We start from the raw sequence: 16809 nt of genomic DNA, 5'->3' as shown, positions 1-16809 counted from the left end.
AGATTTGAAATAGAACTGTACACTGAGAAGAACTGTTAAAAACCCATTGTATCGTGCTGAAGAGCTTTTTCTTTCCTTCCCCAGGCTTTCTCCAAGTAACTAGCTAATCTAAATGGTTCATATGCGAGCAGCCAACTCAATCTTTGAACATCATCCATATTTACAAAATCAATACATGTTTTTGTATTACTGAACAAAGTATTGCGCAGCTCCCAGTAAAAAAAGGGCACTAGAAAATAAAGTGAAACTCATTTTCTATATCAGCCAAACAGCACAATGAATAAATCTGTTTGTTTTTTTTCTTTTAGACTGACATATCATCCACTTTCAACCATTAGTGGTAAAATAGGAGATCTCAGCTGGGCACATAAGGGACTTCTTAGATAATTCATGTACAGCATAATTCTCAGTACCATGTTCACATATTATCATCCTAAATGTACGCAGTTTTGGTTTACTCCATATATTATCATCCCACTATTCTATAAATATACAATAGTTGATTTTTAGTTATTAAGAAAAGCCTCACCAAATCCACAGTTAAAAAACAATGTGCTATGTCATTTGTGTATCCCATAAAAACATCTTTCTTATTAGCCTATTTAACCTATTCTATAATGTATTCCAGCAAGCTTCACATGGGTCATAGAAAATGGGACAAAAACACTAAGCTTGTAAGCACACTGATCGTGTTAAATATTCTCACCTCCATTCTCAGACAGTTTCCCACGATAGATCTTGTCCTCCACCACGTCCGTCCAATAGAGGGCGCTCTGGCTGAGATGAAAGTCCAGGGCAATGGTGTTCCTAAGGCCTGGTACCAACACACTGAACTCTCCTTTATTCAGATCAATGCGGCGGATCTCGTGCCGGTTTGAGAAAATGATGAAGGGCTTGAAGGGATCTGTGGACACGAACAGAAGAGATCAACCTCCCAAAGAGGAATCACCCAAATGGTAGAGGGTTAAAGCAACCTTTTGCTTGGTCACCGTTAAAATGTTACTCAAAATACTGCAGAGCAGCTCCGCTCTAAAGCACGGAGAACATCGCAGCCATGTTCCACTGCAGTGTGCGACTTGTCCAATGAAAGAGCGGCTGTGTTGAAAGTGACTCTAATCCTGGGTAATTAAAAGGCAGTGTAAATAAGACAGGAGTTATCTGTAGCTAACAGGCATCCAAACAGGCAGCAGGATGAATGACTGGGTGCTGGTGGCTAGTCTCTAAGACCCTGGCAGTGAAGACCACAATCATAAATTCATGTTTCCTCATTGGCCAGTTGCTGCAGGCACAGAACTATATTCTTTATGTGGATAATAAAATTCAAAGCTGAATTAATGTGACTGAGAAGTTTCTGTTTTTTTCTCTCTGTGCCCTCTCCCTGACTTTAACAAAAAGCATATCAGCTCCTGACTTTATTATTTAATATTTCAGATTCTTTCTTTTCATAAAATAATAATGACAGCTAGAAACTGAAGCGCAGGTCTTTTTCTGTTTTCTTAGTGAACCTTTTCTTTTTCATACACTTGTGTGAACAGCATTTAAGCTCTTCCTCTTTTCAGTCTCCAGCGCTCTCTCTATTGTCCAAAGAAGTATCACATTTTGGTACAGTGCGTCTCCTCAAACCACACAGTTTCCTGCCCGGGCGGCCTCTCCTCTGCTTGATCCCAAACCCACACTGCACGTCTTGATTCTGCAGTCGTGAACCCTGACAAAGCCCAGAACTCAGTCACTTCTCTAGCTTCCTCCCTTACTGTACAGCTAGTGTCAATCAAACATTTAAAGGAATAGTTCAGATTTTTTTAAGTGTGGTTGTATGATGTATTTATCTATAGTCAGTGTATTATCCACAGCAGATGGTGGCCAGGATGCCACCACTTTGGAGAAGGAGGAGGAGAACCCTTGTAAGAAGCTGAGCAATGCAGCAGCATTTTAGCCACTAAAAAAGGTCCATCAAGCAAAATCAATACCAGTTAAAGTATACGCTATATTTAGAATATTTTCACTGGTTTACTTTGCCATCAGACAACATTTTCCTGTGGGAAACTGCCACTGTATGAGCCAAATATCGTTCGCTCCTAACCAACCAAACTCCATTGACGAAATGAGCAATTTTACCTTGCAGAATTTATTAGAACAAAATTGCTTGTAACACAAACAGAGATCACTTAAATTAACACACTCACTTGCTCAACCAGACTCCAAAGGCAAAATCAGTAAGTTGCTGGTCTAAAGATGCCTCGATTGGTTCATTTCTTAGTGTTCATGTGACTTTGGTGTTTTAAAGGGTTAGTTCAGACTCACCGAAATGACACAATACCACAAACAAACTAATTGATCAAGGCAGCAGTAGACCAGCGACTTCTGTGTTCTGCAACATAAAATTACTGTTTTTGCCAAAGGAGTTGGGTTATTGCAGAGAGAGCAATATTTGCCTTGTATAAGGTTGGTTTCCCATTGGAGAGGGCAGTCTGATGGCAAAGTTAAGTGGTCAGAATATTCTAAACACAGAATAGACTTTTTGCTACTAACCCTGTCCACAGCAGTACATTGCTTAGCTTTCTTCACAGTGGCTCCTGCTGCTTCACCAAATTGGGAGCTTGCTGACTGTTATCTACAGTAGATAATACACTGATTATGGAAAAGTCCCTTATAAAACTCTACTTTAAAAAATCGACACTATCCCTTTAAATTCTCCCCCACCATCTTCTCCCCTCTTGTGCCGTTGCAGTCCCTTACCCGTGCTCTTGCAGTTCTCCATGTCAGGCTCCAGTTCCCAGCCCTCGTAACAGGAACATTTCACACTGAACTTGTCCTGTTCACAGCGTTGACTGCACTTAAGGTGTTTGGCACAGAAGCTCTGGATTTGACAGGTCTTGTTGTCGGGCCCTAACTCCATGCCCAGTGGGCAGGAACAGATCACCCCCTCGCCAGGGGCCACTGTGCAGTTATGGCTGCAGTCGCCGTTGTCCAGTGAACACAGGTCTGTAAAACAGAGAAAATCAGGGGACGGCTGACATTAAGGATCGCTGCACAGAGCTGTTATTAAAGCACTGCAGCCTTGATTTAAGATGCAGGGTTTTGCTTGCTGTCATGGCGCTCTCTGTATTGAAACACAGCCTGTGTCTGTTGTCTCTTACCACAGAGTTTCTCATCAGAGCCATCTGGGCAGTCATCAGTGCCATCGCAAAGTTTCTCTGCAGGCAGGCAGATGGTGGAGTCGTTGGCACACACATGGTGAGAGAGCTTACACACCAGTGCTTCACAGTTGTCCTCGTCTGAGTTGTCCTCACAGTCACTGTCTCCGTCGCACACCCAGGCTTTGCTGATACAGCGTGCTGCAGACAGAAGGCCAGGACACTTTAAAATGAATATTTACATGCTTTTAGTTTGGAGCAGAGGTGGGACCAAGTCATTGCTCTACAAGTCACAAGTAAGTCTCAATTCTTTGTACTTAAGTCCAAAGCGAAGACAGAGAAGTCCTCAATCAAGGCCCAAATCAAGACAGGAAAGGCCCAAGTCAAGTCCCAAGTCAAGACATGCAAGTCCAGCGTCAAGTCCGAAGTCAAGACAGGAGAGCTACAAATCAAGTCCTAAGTCAAGTCCTGGGTCAAGACAAGCAAGTCCTGAGTGAAGACAGTCAAGTCAAGAGCCCAGTCCAGATACAAGTTCCATGTCAAGACTGACTAGTCCAAAGTTGGGACAGGAAAGTCTCGAGTCAAGTGCCAAGTCAAAACTGATAAGTCCAAAGTCCGAAACTAGTCATTATATAGCAGTAAGTTTGAGCCTCATTGATTTATGATTTTATTTAAGTTACTTAGCTGTTAGGCTAATGCTAGCTAAGCATTAGTTCACTAACTATGGCCTTAGCCTTGACTTATCTTTTTTTGTGCAACTTCAAATGCCAAACTAGTTGGAAGCTGTTACATTTTCTGTCTGTAATTTTCGAGCAGCATGGTTTGCATGGTGCAATTTTTTTGCTGAACACCAAATTATCTTTGGTATCATCTATTCCAACTGGAGCTCAGTACCATTCTCATCATTTCATCGTCATTCTTTCCTGTAACTTGATTGGATGCTGTCGTATTGGTAATTAAGTGTCGACTTGATGAGAACAAATAGCAATAAATTAATTGATTTGTGGATTCTTATTGACTTTTTAAATAACATACTTTTAAAACTTTGGGCTCGGGGAAAATTATGAAGCATTTTCAAGTAAACGAAATAAAGTCCAAGTGGCATCATCAGTCACTGGTGTTAAAGTAAAGTCCAGTTACAAATCTTTATTTTATTTTCACAAGCTGGGTCTAAAGTCATAAAATTTCTAACTCAAGTCTGACTTGAATTCAAGTCATGTGACTCGAGTCCACACCTCTGATTTGCAGTATCCTCACCAGAGTCCCTGCAGCCAAACTTGACAGCAGGGTCACACATGTGTGTGACGCCCTCACAGTTCTTCTCATCGCTCAGGTCCATGCAGTCTGTGTCCCCGTCGCAGCGCCAACGCAGTGGGATGCACAGGCCATCCATTCGACACTGAAACTCATCTGTATGACAACCTCCAGGGGGACGTGTGGCTGTGAAGAGAGAGAGAGAGACATCATAAGACTCTGAAATGACATCGTCTTCGATCCTCGCCCGCATTAATCAAATCAGGACACACAGCCTTGAGCAAAGACAATGTGCAACATCAAAAGATTGTGAAAACACAAACTAACGAGCTGTCTGTTAGAAATGTGGATGGCAACAAGTCTTAGCAACAGTAAAAACAGAACAGATTCAAGTATGTATTTTTAGAGGGTCGTTGTTTTAGTCATGAAGACCAGCTGCCAATGAAACATTTTTGTCCTTGTTCCAAGGTTGCTCTTAACAAAAGCATAATAACTGACAGATTATTATAAGTATATCCTTACTTATAATAATCTGTCAGTCTACATCATGTCTTGCTGTTAATTAAAAGAACAATTATTATATCACCCACTAAACAGCTAGTGAGAGTTATGATTTGTCAGTGGTCATACTCATTTCACTGTTGCCAGTGTGACTAATAAAGACCAGACCATTACATCTACCGATTAAAATGTAAATATAAGCTATGATTTTAGTGCCTGGTGCACTTCAGGGAATGAGAGATGGAACCATCCACCCATGATAATAACAGCCACCTGTCACAGCTGTGTTCCATAAATACTGTAAAAAAGTACAAGAAGCTTATCATTTGTGGATAGTGGCTTTTAACATCAGCTTCAACTTTTTATATTGACTCGTTACTAAAAGTTCTTCTTGGTGAGCAGGGGCCTGTGGAACTGTGGACTGTGGAAGGATTTACTCTGAGCAAAACGCACAGGAATGAATCACAATTTAACATATTTATTATTAAAGCGCTAGTGTGTGTAATGTGTCAGTGTATCTGTTCATCCTTTCTCTCCATGCCCTTATAAATTTATGATCTATAAGATTGTTCTGTTTATTAAATGCTATTGTGATCAAGCTGTTTTTTAAAAGTAAATGCTATTAAATAGCCAGAATTTTTAAAAACCTGTCCGTCAAAACAACAGACAATGAGAAAGTAGACATAAAACAATAATTTGCTTCATGACACGGCATCTATGTTCTTCAGGACCTTGCTTTTCTTTTATGATTTTATTTATCATGATTTTAATCTTCCCACAGTTTACTGCAACTGAGATCAGCCATTTCAAAAACATACAAGTTATTTCAGTAGTGAAAAGTGAAAAGTAGCAGCGTAACACCATGTGATATTTATATATAAATTAAACAAGAGCTTAAAATGGAAAAAAATGCTGTATGCAAACCAGAAGTATAGACAGGATATATGTAATTTTAGAGTGAACAACAACAATTTCAGTGGTTTCATTTGAGGAAAAAAAAGGACTGGAATGAAACCAGAGGATTCAAGAAGAAAGGCATTTACCAAAGTAATATTTAAGTTAATCATTTATCTAAGTTTAAAATAATTTTGTTATTACAATTAGATAAGATAAACATTATTTTTGAACTAAGAACCTTTTTGAAGAGTGCCCTTTTTTGGTTTAAGTAATGAGGCTGTGTGCAATTATTTTGCTATTATTTTATGCTCTGTTTGTGCTACATACTGTGGTCATGGGCCTGAGGCAAATAAAATAAATCAATTAAAATGAAAACATGACTGTAGAAAAACTTACTAGCATCAGGAATGTGTTTTAGATGCCACTATGAGAAACACTGAAAAATGTCCAGTGTCGGTTTGATATGCAGCTGCTTGGCAAAGGAGAAAACATAGCTGCAGGCATGGTTTTCATGGATTTGCATGCATGGATTTCTTGTAAATCAATATTTCTTACATATAATTCTCTGCAGCAGTGAAGAGTTTCCTAACTGTCAGCAGATGTAGGAACCCCCCCCACCTGATTGGCAGTTTAAGACACTGACCCTGATTGGTGCAGTTAGCGTGGGTCTCATCGCTGTAGTCCCCACAGTCATTATCCCCGTCGCAGGTCCAGTAATCCGGGATGCAGCGGCCGCTGTTACACTTGAACTGAGCGCTGGAGCAAGAGTGACTACAGCCTGCCTCATCACTGTTGTCCCCGCAGTCGTTATCTGAAAAACAAACACAGTCAAACAACACCCACTCTCTGGCATTATGAGGCGCCCACTGCCTCAAAGAGAAATATATATATATATATATATATATGGAGAAAGCAATTGCTTTTCTATTTTTTTTTTCACAATTAACACAGTGGCAGTGGAAACCATGGAGTACAAATGAAACAGAATATGAGAGGAGAAAGAGTCAATAATGACAGAAACTGCATAGATCAGACCATGCACCATGAGGGAATGTACCGAGCGCTGATACATTGAGCTTGGCAGCAGAGCATCATAAGCACTTTTATAACCACACTAATATAAAAGAGCAACCTAATGTTCTATTACGTTTAGTGCTTTTTACAGCAGTTAATTTCATATTCATTCGGGAAAGACAATCTATTCTGTGGTTAAACTACTTTTTATCATTATCCTGGCATTCCTATCTAATCTATACTAAAATTAAACAGTTTTTAAAGAGTTTTTTTTTTTTCATTTGATTGCTATCACAACAACTAGACTTTGAGTTTCCCCTGTGTGAATAATGCAGTTACAACTTATTAAATCTAATTCAGCTTTAGACCTGAAAACAGTAAATGAATGGCAGCGGTATTGGCCTCAGCTTGTGGCCATGTTTGTTTAGCAGAAAGCAGCCCTAACTGTTTCTGAGTCCTAGAACTAAGCTGGCGTCATGGCTGTTGTGGTGCATGTTGATCTATGCACTAACCGGTCAGGTTTGGACAATTCAACTCATCAGAGCCGTCCCCACAATCCTTTTCTGAAAGACAGAACCAACGGAAGACAGCAGAATGGGCGAACAGCACAACACGGAACAACAAAACCAACAACACAGAACAACAAAAGACAGGAGAGATGAAGATACAAACACACAAACGTACAACGTGACAAAAAGAAGCCAATATGAGGAAGGTGGTACAACATGCACGGCACACTGTGACAAAGGGCAGGGAGGAGTCGCCACTGTAAACGGGCACACAGGAGAAACAGAGGAAAGGATAAAGGACAGACACTAACCGTTATCACAGCGCCAGTTTATGTTGATGCAGCGTCCGTTGTTGCAGGTGAACTGTGTGAGGGGGAAACATGTCGGGTAGGCTGTGGACAGAACGAGAGTGAACACTGGAAGTGTTAGATACTGCAGGACTACTGTAAGTGACCATTTGAATCTCTCATGATAAATACATAATTAAGAGAGTAATGTATTTATTCCATTAGGATATCTAAAATGTAAATGTTGTCAAGTTTAATTATGTATTTATTGACATGCAAAACATTGCATATAGTAAACTGCAGTGATGGCATTTATTCACAGCAGTATTTTTCTCTAGGGTTAGAACTATCTGAGATCCTATTCAAATTTTAGATTAACCTAGAATTACTCAGAAAATGAAAAAATTAGATTTTTTTTTTAAATTATAAAAAATATTTTAACATTTCTAACAAATTTCGTCCCAGAATTTTCAAAGAAAATATATACATGCATACAACATAATGTAAAACAGTATAATAAAATATTTCCTGCAGATGTCAATCAGTTTTGTTCTGCTTACATTTTCTCTGAACCTGACGCTGCCTCCATTTTGTTGTACACAGCTGAGGTGGTTGCAACTGCTGCTATTTTGTCATCTTTGTCAGTTTTGTACATTTTTCAAAAATTGTGCCAAAAATAACAGTTGGAAACATTGCCATTTGTAACAAGTAAAAGAATTTGAGCGCTCTAACACAGAAATTCACAAAGTTAGAGATGCTCTGACAAAAAATGTTACAACCATACCCGGTCTCCCCTACTTTGTTCCTCCTACTCATGTTTATGTTCCTCAGATTCTTTAATTATTCAGCTGATTAGGACAATTTTCTGGAAGTATATTGCATTAATTTGAGAGAAAAAAAAATGACAATGTTTTTAATTTGTGAATTAATGAGATAAATTTTGTTAAAAAAAACCAGAAATTTTTGTTTTTTTATAAACTTTTATGAAAAGTAAGGTACTGCACATGTAAATTTGAAAACGGTTAATATGATTGTTGTGGCCATTCTAGTTTTAAGAGACATCACTGTTCATATCTCCTAAAAAACATGCAATCAAATGTCAAAACAACCATGTAAAACAGCTTTATATAACCCTACAGCTATGATGTGAGAATAAGTTGACCAACCACAGGAAGCAGGTTCATCTGACCGATCACCACAGTCATCGTCCAGGTCACATGTCCAGGAGATGGGGATACAGCGCCCACTAGCACACGAGTACTGATTAGGTGGGCAGGTACGTGCTGAAAGACAACACAGCGCGGACCTTGTGTCATGTGGTGGATGACAAAAAAAAACACGCTTGTCAGATTTGGTATGTGTGTTTGTGTACCTGAGCAGGTGGTGTTGGATTCGTCCTCATCGTTCCCACAGTCGTTGTCACCATCACACAGCCAACGCAGAGGGATGCAGCGGTTGTTCTTGCACTTGAATCTGTCAGTGGGGCAGGTGTGCTGGTCTGGAGAGAAGAAAGGACAAATTGAAAAACAAGAAGGAAAAAGACATGTGAGAAGCCATGTGGGAGAGAGGCGTGTGGGCAGTGGAGAAGTGAAAATAGTGGAGGGACGCAAGGTGCAAATGAGTGAAAGACAGAGCAGATATTTTAGCTTATTTTCTGAGCTTATTTTGGTATTTTCTTTTTGGACCAGTTTTTATTTTGTCTGGGATGGGAACATGTCGGCACAGTAACCATAGACAGACAGACAGACAGACAAGCTGACAGAGCGCTTTTCCAGACCTGTAAACATTGCTACATTCCTCCTTGCACAAACAAACACACTCACATTTCATGTACACACATATACACAAAATTAGTACATATAAACACATTCTGACTAGATTCTGAGTCTGCTTTCTCATTTCATTCTGGCTTTACCAGACTGTCAAATTCAGACTGCTGGAGGTCATCTGACTCAGCACCAGCAGGAGGGGCAGCTGGTCAAAATTGTGCTAGATGAGGTAGGTGTGTGTGTGTGTGTGTGTGTGTGTGTGTGTGTGTGTGTGTGTGTGTGTGTGTGTGTGTGTGTGTGTGTGTGTGTGTGTGTGAGTGAGTGAGTGAGTGAGTGAGTGAGTGAGTGAGTGAGTGAGTGAGTGAGTGAGTGAGAGAGAGAGAGAGAGAGAGAGAGAGAGAGAGAGAGAGAGAGAGAGAGAGAGCAATCAAGCAACAATAAGACTTAACAGTAAGACTCAATCTGACCTGTCTTAAGTCTCTGTTTTTCTCATCTTGATAAAATCAAACATGTTTAATATCGGAAGGTGGGTGCTTTCTCTCCAGCAACAAACAGGACTACAAATTTGGTAGTTACTTTGGTAAAAGAAAATTAAAGAAAATCCTCAAATACAGATACACAAACATGAAAAATGGTGAATTAACAGTGTTATGAGTCTGTGTCTAATTTGGCATGTATTTGATCCACTGTCTGGAACACATTTTAGTGAGAAATATTCATTTTTGGAACCATTTGCCTCTCATTCCCACCACAGCTAACCATCTGAGACTGGTAGCAATTTGAGGCAACAAAATCCAAAATATAAAGTTTGCATGGAATTGCAGTTTCTCTTTATGGATTATCTTGATGCCAAATGAACAAGAGGACTGTCAACAAATGACAACCTTTATCTTGTGACTTGTATAGAGTTATGCATTCTTATGGACATGTAAGGAATGGTTATTTTGTCGTATTTCTTCAAGGGAGTTAGGTGTAATATTTTCTATGGCGAGCACACAGAACTTCAGGTTAATTGAAACTGTAATATGTATGTATTTTGTATGTATGTATGTATGTATGTATGTAACACTGTGTAAAGGCTAAAGTATGATAAGGTTGTCTGATGTTGACTGTGTCTGTAGTTTTATTAATGGTTTAATAATGTGTGTATTGATTATGGCCACTGGCTGATCAGTTTAATTACCAGCTAACTGTACTGCACAATGCAGTAAATAGTTGCCCTTTGTGTGTATTTACCTGTCACTCACTACTATTGTTTATGTAAATAGTGCAAAATAAGCTAAACTTCCCGGCTTTATCATAAGTGAGGGCTCAATATTGCAGGAAACAGCTCTTTCAGGTGTTAATTAAATGAAAACTTTCCTGTCATACTAATCTTGCATCCTTACTTTTAACTATTACTCGGTGCCCATCGGTGTGTGTGTGTGTGTTTGTGTGTTTGTGCAGTAACTCACGGCACAGCTCAGGAGCCTCATCACTGTTGTCCAGGCAGTCGTTGTCTCCGTCACACTTCCAGCGCTCCTGGATGCAGCGGTTGTTCTTGCAGGCAAACTCCCCAGACTGGCACTGAGGCGGGGGCACGTATGACGGGTTGGCTGTGAAAGGAGAAGCAGAGAAAAACAGAAATAAAAGGAATGTGAAAAAGAGGTCACCAAGGACATGAAGAGGAAAAAAAGCTAAATAGTGTTTTGAATTACCAGATTTTGCAACAGAAGGAAAACAGACTGGATTTGTGGAAAAGAGCTTTTAGAAGAAAAGTAAAATCCCATCAGTCATTTTCCATCTTACTCATACTGAAGCTGTGCTGGTTTCAGCTGCATGAAAACCAACACAGGGTGGACAAAATAACAGCAACATAAGATTTTAATTATTGATTTTCATTGAGAGCTGTTGATTTTGCGTTTGTGGTGCTGTTGTACTGGATTGTATTCATTTTCACCAGCGTTGGGGTGGGCAAAACAATGGGAACACCTTGAATTTTCTAGGCAAAGGCAGAATTTATTGCAGAGCTTCTACTGGCGTCTATTATATCATTTCTGCAGGTGCTTCTGTTATTGTGGGCACCCCCTGTATGTCTGCGTTTGTTCAAATATTTTTGTCAAGCAGTTCCAGCAAAACACACAGTCACACAGCTTGACTCATCTTGTCCAACTCACCGAAAACAAAACCTTGGATGGTGTGAGTGCCATGAGAAACACCCTTCAGTCTCACTCACACTCTCACACGCACGTACAAAGCAGTCGTGTTTGAACTCACCTTTGCAGCTGGTGTTGTCAGTCGGGTCTAGTATTTGGTCTTCTGCACAGGCACACTGCCTACCTCCTGGTATGGCAAGACACAGACTACTGCAGCCACCATTGTACACACGACATGCGTTGGAGCCTGAAGATGAACAAACATAAATGTGCAGATATAAATTAGAATTAATGCAAATAAAAATTTCCAGATTAATATGGATGGATGGATAGAAGAATAACTTATTTGTGATGTGTGAAGTACCTTGCTGCTGCTGAGCGTCATACATGCGGATTTCAAAGATGGGTGGTCTCTCATTGCGCAGCAGAGTGACAGTGCTAGTGGTGGTGTCCAGCTTGTAAATGCTGCCACTACGATACTCGTTCCAGAACAAGAATTGTTTATAGTGGCACAGTCCAAAGGCGTGGTTCAGTTCCTGACCTTCGTACACCGTCTGTTGATGTGAGAAAAGCAACAAGATGGTAAAGTCATGTTTAACAAGCAGACTCTAGCACTCTGTGTCCAGAATTACAAATCAAAACATGTTCATATGTATTCATGGAGAAGACAAAATGTGACTAGATGAACCATACCTCCAAGGTAAAGTCATGACAATATTCCGCTTATAGCATAGATTTTTTCTTTTTTAAGGTGGATCAAATATATATTACTGCTGACCCCATCAACAGCCATATTTAGCTTCCTACACCGGTACTCCTGCTGCTGCTCCAAACTGGGGGCAAGCTGATTGCAATCTACTCTAGGTAATAAGGCTGCAACTAATGATTATTTTCATCATCAATTAATCTGTTGATTATCGTCTCAATTAATCGTTAAGTTGTTTGGTCTATAAAATGGTGAAAAATTTGAGTTTTGAAAAGCTCAAGATAACGTCCTCAAATGTTTTGTTTTGCTCACAACCCACAAACATTTAGCTTACATTGTTATCAAAGTAGTTGGCGATAACTGATTAATCAATACAGTTCAAGTAGGTAATACACTGACTATCAACAACATAGGATAAGTACCTCATACAACTCCATATCAAAAAAACTAAACTATCCTTTTAAAGCCATTTAAACCTAAGGAGTATCGAGCAATTGTGTTACAAAAAAAAAGCAGATCATAAATCTATGTGGCCCTAAAATACCCTTTTCGGTGGTATTCAGAATATGTGAGTAATTATTTAAATTTCATTCATTTTATATCTACCACAACGCAACAATTTCTGGATTATAAATTTTAAATACTTAAAACAACCATCAAACCAAAATATATCCAGAACACAGGCCAGCTAAAGCAAAATATCATCAATTTAGCCACAATGAGTGAGCAATATAAAAAGGGCTCAAGCCCACAGACTCTGGACTGCAGTGATGGACCACCCACACTCTTCCATCGCCTTAAAACTCATTCCTCATTAGTTCACTCACAGCTTGTCAGACCCTGTCAGCATAATCCCCTGCCTCTATTCCTCTGAACCACTGCAGTAAAATAATCCTGACAATGGCGAGCGAGTGCTGACCTTGCGCTCAGAGCTGTTGAGGTAGACCATCTCAATGCGGTCGTAGAAGGCATCCACCCAGTAGAGGATGCCCTGTGGGATGTCCAGGCTCAGGCCGTTGGGCCACAGCACCGTTTTGCTGGTTAGGAACACGTTTCTGTTGGAGCCGTCCATCCAAGCGCGCTCAATTTTGCCTCGCTTGCTCTCCTTAGGGTCTTCCTCCCAGTCTGTCCAGTACATCCACCTGAGGAAGCAACAAGGGACTGAATGAACTATCAGAATATTTGTTGGGGCATCTTGACAAATCTTTTGGCATTAACAGAAGCAGTGACATTTTATCTGGCTGTGAGGTGGCTCCACACAGTTTAGTACCCAGAACTTGTAGTCCGAAGAACTACATTTCAAGGATCTAATGGTGTGTTTGAACTGAGAAGTCAGAATTTCTTTGTTCCTAGGTGTAAATTTCAGTTGGATTTCCCGCTTGGTCAATATCAAATGTCAAAGATGGCTGCTCTAAGCATCAACAATAAGTGAAAGCTGTAGTAATATACTGTTGATTACCACTTCTGTCTTTTGTGTCTCATTAAATCAGTTGTACACACAGTACTGTCCAACTCCTGTTAGTATGTGCAAAATCATGCATAAGATTGAAAGGGAAAGCACAACAAAGGTTTTCGTGGAGCTTTTCCAAGAAAGATTGGAATGTGATCAACCTGGGTGTGATGTCATTCCAGGCTCAGTGACTTCTGAGCTAAAAGGAATGCAGCATGAAAGGCTGCATTCTAAAGACCCGCAAATATTAGCCAAAATAGGCCAGTGATATATGAAAAAACAACATCTTTACGCTGAATTTTTATGTGCAACTATACAACAATGATTTTTTCGGCCCATCTGTTGCATTTTTTCTTCTCTAACTCTATGCTGATGTGTTGAAGCACAATGAAAAAAAAAAAAACTGTTTTGCAGCTGCAGATTTTTAAAAAACTGAAATAACATGCTGCAAGTATCTGACCAATCAGAAATGGTCACTGCTGCAAGCTTCTCACCCAGAGTTCTTTCACTTTTGGAAAGTACAACCCCCCAAGCAGGGACTATTTTGGGAGAATAATGTCTCCCTGCAATGCTCCCTGGTATGGAAATGAGTTACTCCAAAGGTTCCTCGTCCCTGGGGAAAGTTCCTGCGGTGGAAACACGGCTTCTGTTGAACTGCCCACAGGCCGACTAGATAGTTTAAGACCTGTCAATCTTCTCTACTGATCTATCCTCAGCCTGTGAGCAGCTGGCTGTCTACAACATTGAGCAAAACTTGACACAATCCCCCTTCGCTGGAATATGACTGACATTAGCATTAACATTTCATATTTCCTTCTCCTTTCCTTTCTGCAAACTTCTCCTCCTCCTCCTCCTTCTCCTCTCTGAGCCTGATTGATTACAGGCATTAGTGGAGGCGAGTGCCTTTCCCCTGGGAAGTGTGTGGACACACATCACCCTGTCACTAGAAATCTAAAGAGTGTGCGTGCGTTTATGAGCGTGTGTTTCTCAGGAGAGAGCCTGGGAGGTCGTATCAATAAGACACATCCACACACGGCAAGATTAAGAGCCATTTGAAAGAGTGCAAGAGAGATATGTCTGCATGTTAACAAGCTTGGTGAAGAAATCTATCATTTAATGCAGAAAAGGCCCCATCTGTTTTAATAAATAGCGTGTGATACGTGTAATCTGATGGGACATTACATTTCAGGGTGATAATGGTCAATAATACAGATAAAAAATGATAAAAGGCTCTCTGCAGGATATTGTGAAGAGACAGACAAGAGACAGTGAAAAAAACAACACTCCTTGCAAGTGGTGAGTAATAAAACCAATAAACAGCTCAGACACAAGAAATAAGGAAGCAGAGATAGAAAGAGAGTGGACACAGAGGTGCGAGTGTGCTGAGAGGTGAGTGACAGAGTAGCTCACTCATTAGACAGCTGACCAGAAGAAATGACCACCCATCATTATCTCTCACCATATGGTGCCCGACACAACGACATGCATGTATCATACTTCATTAAACAGCCACCTCAAACTGCTGCTGCTCTGCGTGGGCTGTGCAACCCTTAAAGGGATACCTCGGATTATTTGATGCAGGGCTGAATGAAGTATTTATCCTTAACCTACAATAGATGGTGGTCAGCACACCCCCAGTTAGGAAAAGCAGAAAGGGGAAACAGCATGGAAGCTAAGCAATGTACTGCTGTAGAGAGGGTTAGCAGCAAAACCTAGCCACTGCAAAAATCAATATCATTTTAAGTGTACACTATACTGGTGGTCTGGTAGCTCAGTTAGTAGAACATTCACCCCATGTACTGAGGCTGTGAGTCTCCTGCAGCGGCCATGGGTTTGACTCCCACCTACAGCCATTTGCTTCGTGTCATTCTCCCACTTTCTCTGCCCCTTTCCTGTCATATCTTCAGCTGTGTACCGAGTACTAAGTGTACTATACATTGAGAATATTTTCACTGCTTTGCTTTGCCATCAAGCACCCTTTTCTGAAGGGAAACCACCACTACATAAGCCAAATATTGCACTCTTAAAACCAACCAAACTTCATATGCAAAACAAATAATTTCACCTCGGACGATACTTAATGCTTTGAGTTTCTCTCTCAGTGTGTTAGTTTGTTTGTGTTATTGTGTGATTTTGGTGAATCCGAACTATCCTTTTAAAATACAGAAGTCACACAATGACACAAACAAATGAGCGGATTGAGGCAGTGGTAGACGAGCACCTCCTGTGTTCTGTGAGATAAAATGACTGATTTTGTCTAAGGAGTTTAGTTGGTTTGGAGAGAGCAATATTTGGCTAATATAACAGCAGTTTCTTATCAGAAAAAGCTGTCTGATGGCAAGGTAAAGTGGTGACATTATTCTTAATATCAAGTTTTATAGGTGGATCTTTTCTAAATAGCTAAAATACCTTTTGCTGCTGACTTTGTCCACAGCAGCATATGGCTTAGCTTCTGTGCTGATGTCCCTCTCTGTTTCTCCTAACTGTGAGAGTGCTGACCAGAATTTACTGTAAGTAATACACTGACTATGAATAATTACCTGATACAAACCCACTTCAAATAATCGGAACTATCCCTTTAAGCTGGATTCTCGTCAACAATCTTTATCCATTTTCTCTGGAACAAAAACATCAGACTCCATCACTCCCTCGATCTCTTTGTCCCTGCTTACCCGTGTAGAGGATCCACTACAATGGCACGAGGATGAGTCATTTTTCCCTCAATGAGGGTTTTGCGAGTCTGTGAAGCCTTTTCCAGTCGAGCCACACTAATGGTTTTTTTGGGCCCGTCATCCGTCCAGTACAAGTTATCAGCCATCCAGTCCACAGCGATGCCCTCCACTGTGTGGATTCCTGAGACAGACACAAGCTGTTGGTGAGAAGCCTATTGATGCAGCACACATAACATTACAGACTGCAAAGTCTTTTCATAAGCCTAAATCAGGACTTCAGTTATTTATAAATGGAGATTCTGGAGATATTGGCTGTAGCGATGTCTGCCATCTCTTGATTTTAATGGAACTAGATGGCACTAATGTTCACAATGCCAAAAAAAACATTTGAAAAACTCAACAGTTCTTTCCAGAAACCATGACCTATTTACTCAAGAACTACACCTGCCAACCAGTTTGCTAGAATAGAAATAGATCCTAC

At 40.3% G+C, this 16809-nt stretch overlaps 1 protein-coding gene across 2 annotated transcripts in view; it reads right to left on the bottom strand.

The window, feature by feature from the left end:
• Positions 1–16809, bottom strand: part of LOC146331533 (low-density lipoprotein receptor-related protein 1-like) — a 147308-nt gene that overhangs the window by 55496 nt on the left and 75003 nt on the right. For both annotated transcript variants that reach the window (XM_084732587.1, XM_084732578.1), the window contains exons 12-24: positions 16329–16509; positions 13126–13348; positions 11865–12054; positions 11622–11747; positions 10820–10960; positions 8969–9094; positions 8763–8879; positions 7621–7701; positions 6430–6597; positions 4392–4574; positions 3138–3335; positions 2737–2982; positions 707–904 (exon numbers count right to left, since the gene is read on the bottom strand). In XM_084732587.1, the coding sequence (XP_084588713.1) occupies positions 707–904; positions 2737–2982; positions 3138–3335; positions 4392–4574; positions 6430–6597; positions 7621–7701; positions 8763–8879; positions 8969–9094; positions 10820–10960; positions 11622–11747; positions 11865–12054; positions 13126–13348; positions 16329–16509 (2178 nt within the window). The remainder of the gene's footprint in view (positions 1–706; positions 905–2736; positions 2983–3137; positions 3336–4391; positions 4575–6429; positions 6598–7620; positions 7702–8762; positions 8880–8968; positions 9095–10819; positions 10961–11621; positions 11748–11864; positions 12055–13125; positions 13349–16328; positions 16510–16809) is intronic.

This window comes from Lutjanus erythropterus, chromosome 2 (genome assembly GCF_056507025.1).
Source record: "Lutjanus erythropterus isolate fLutEry1 chromosome 2, fLutEry1.hap2, whole genome shotgun sequence".
NCBI lineage: Eukaryota > Metazoa > Chordata > Actinopteri > Lutjaniformes > Lutjanidae > Lutjanus > Lutjanus erythropterus.
This window is presented reverse-complemented; position numbering and strand designations above follow the sequence as displayed.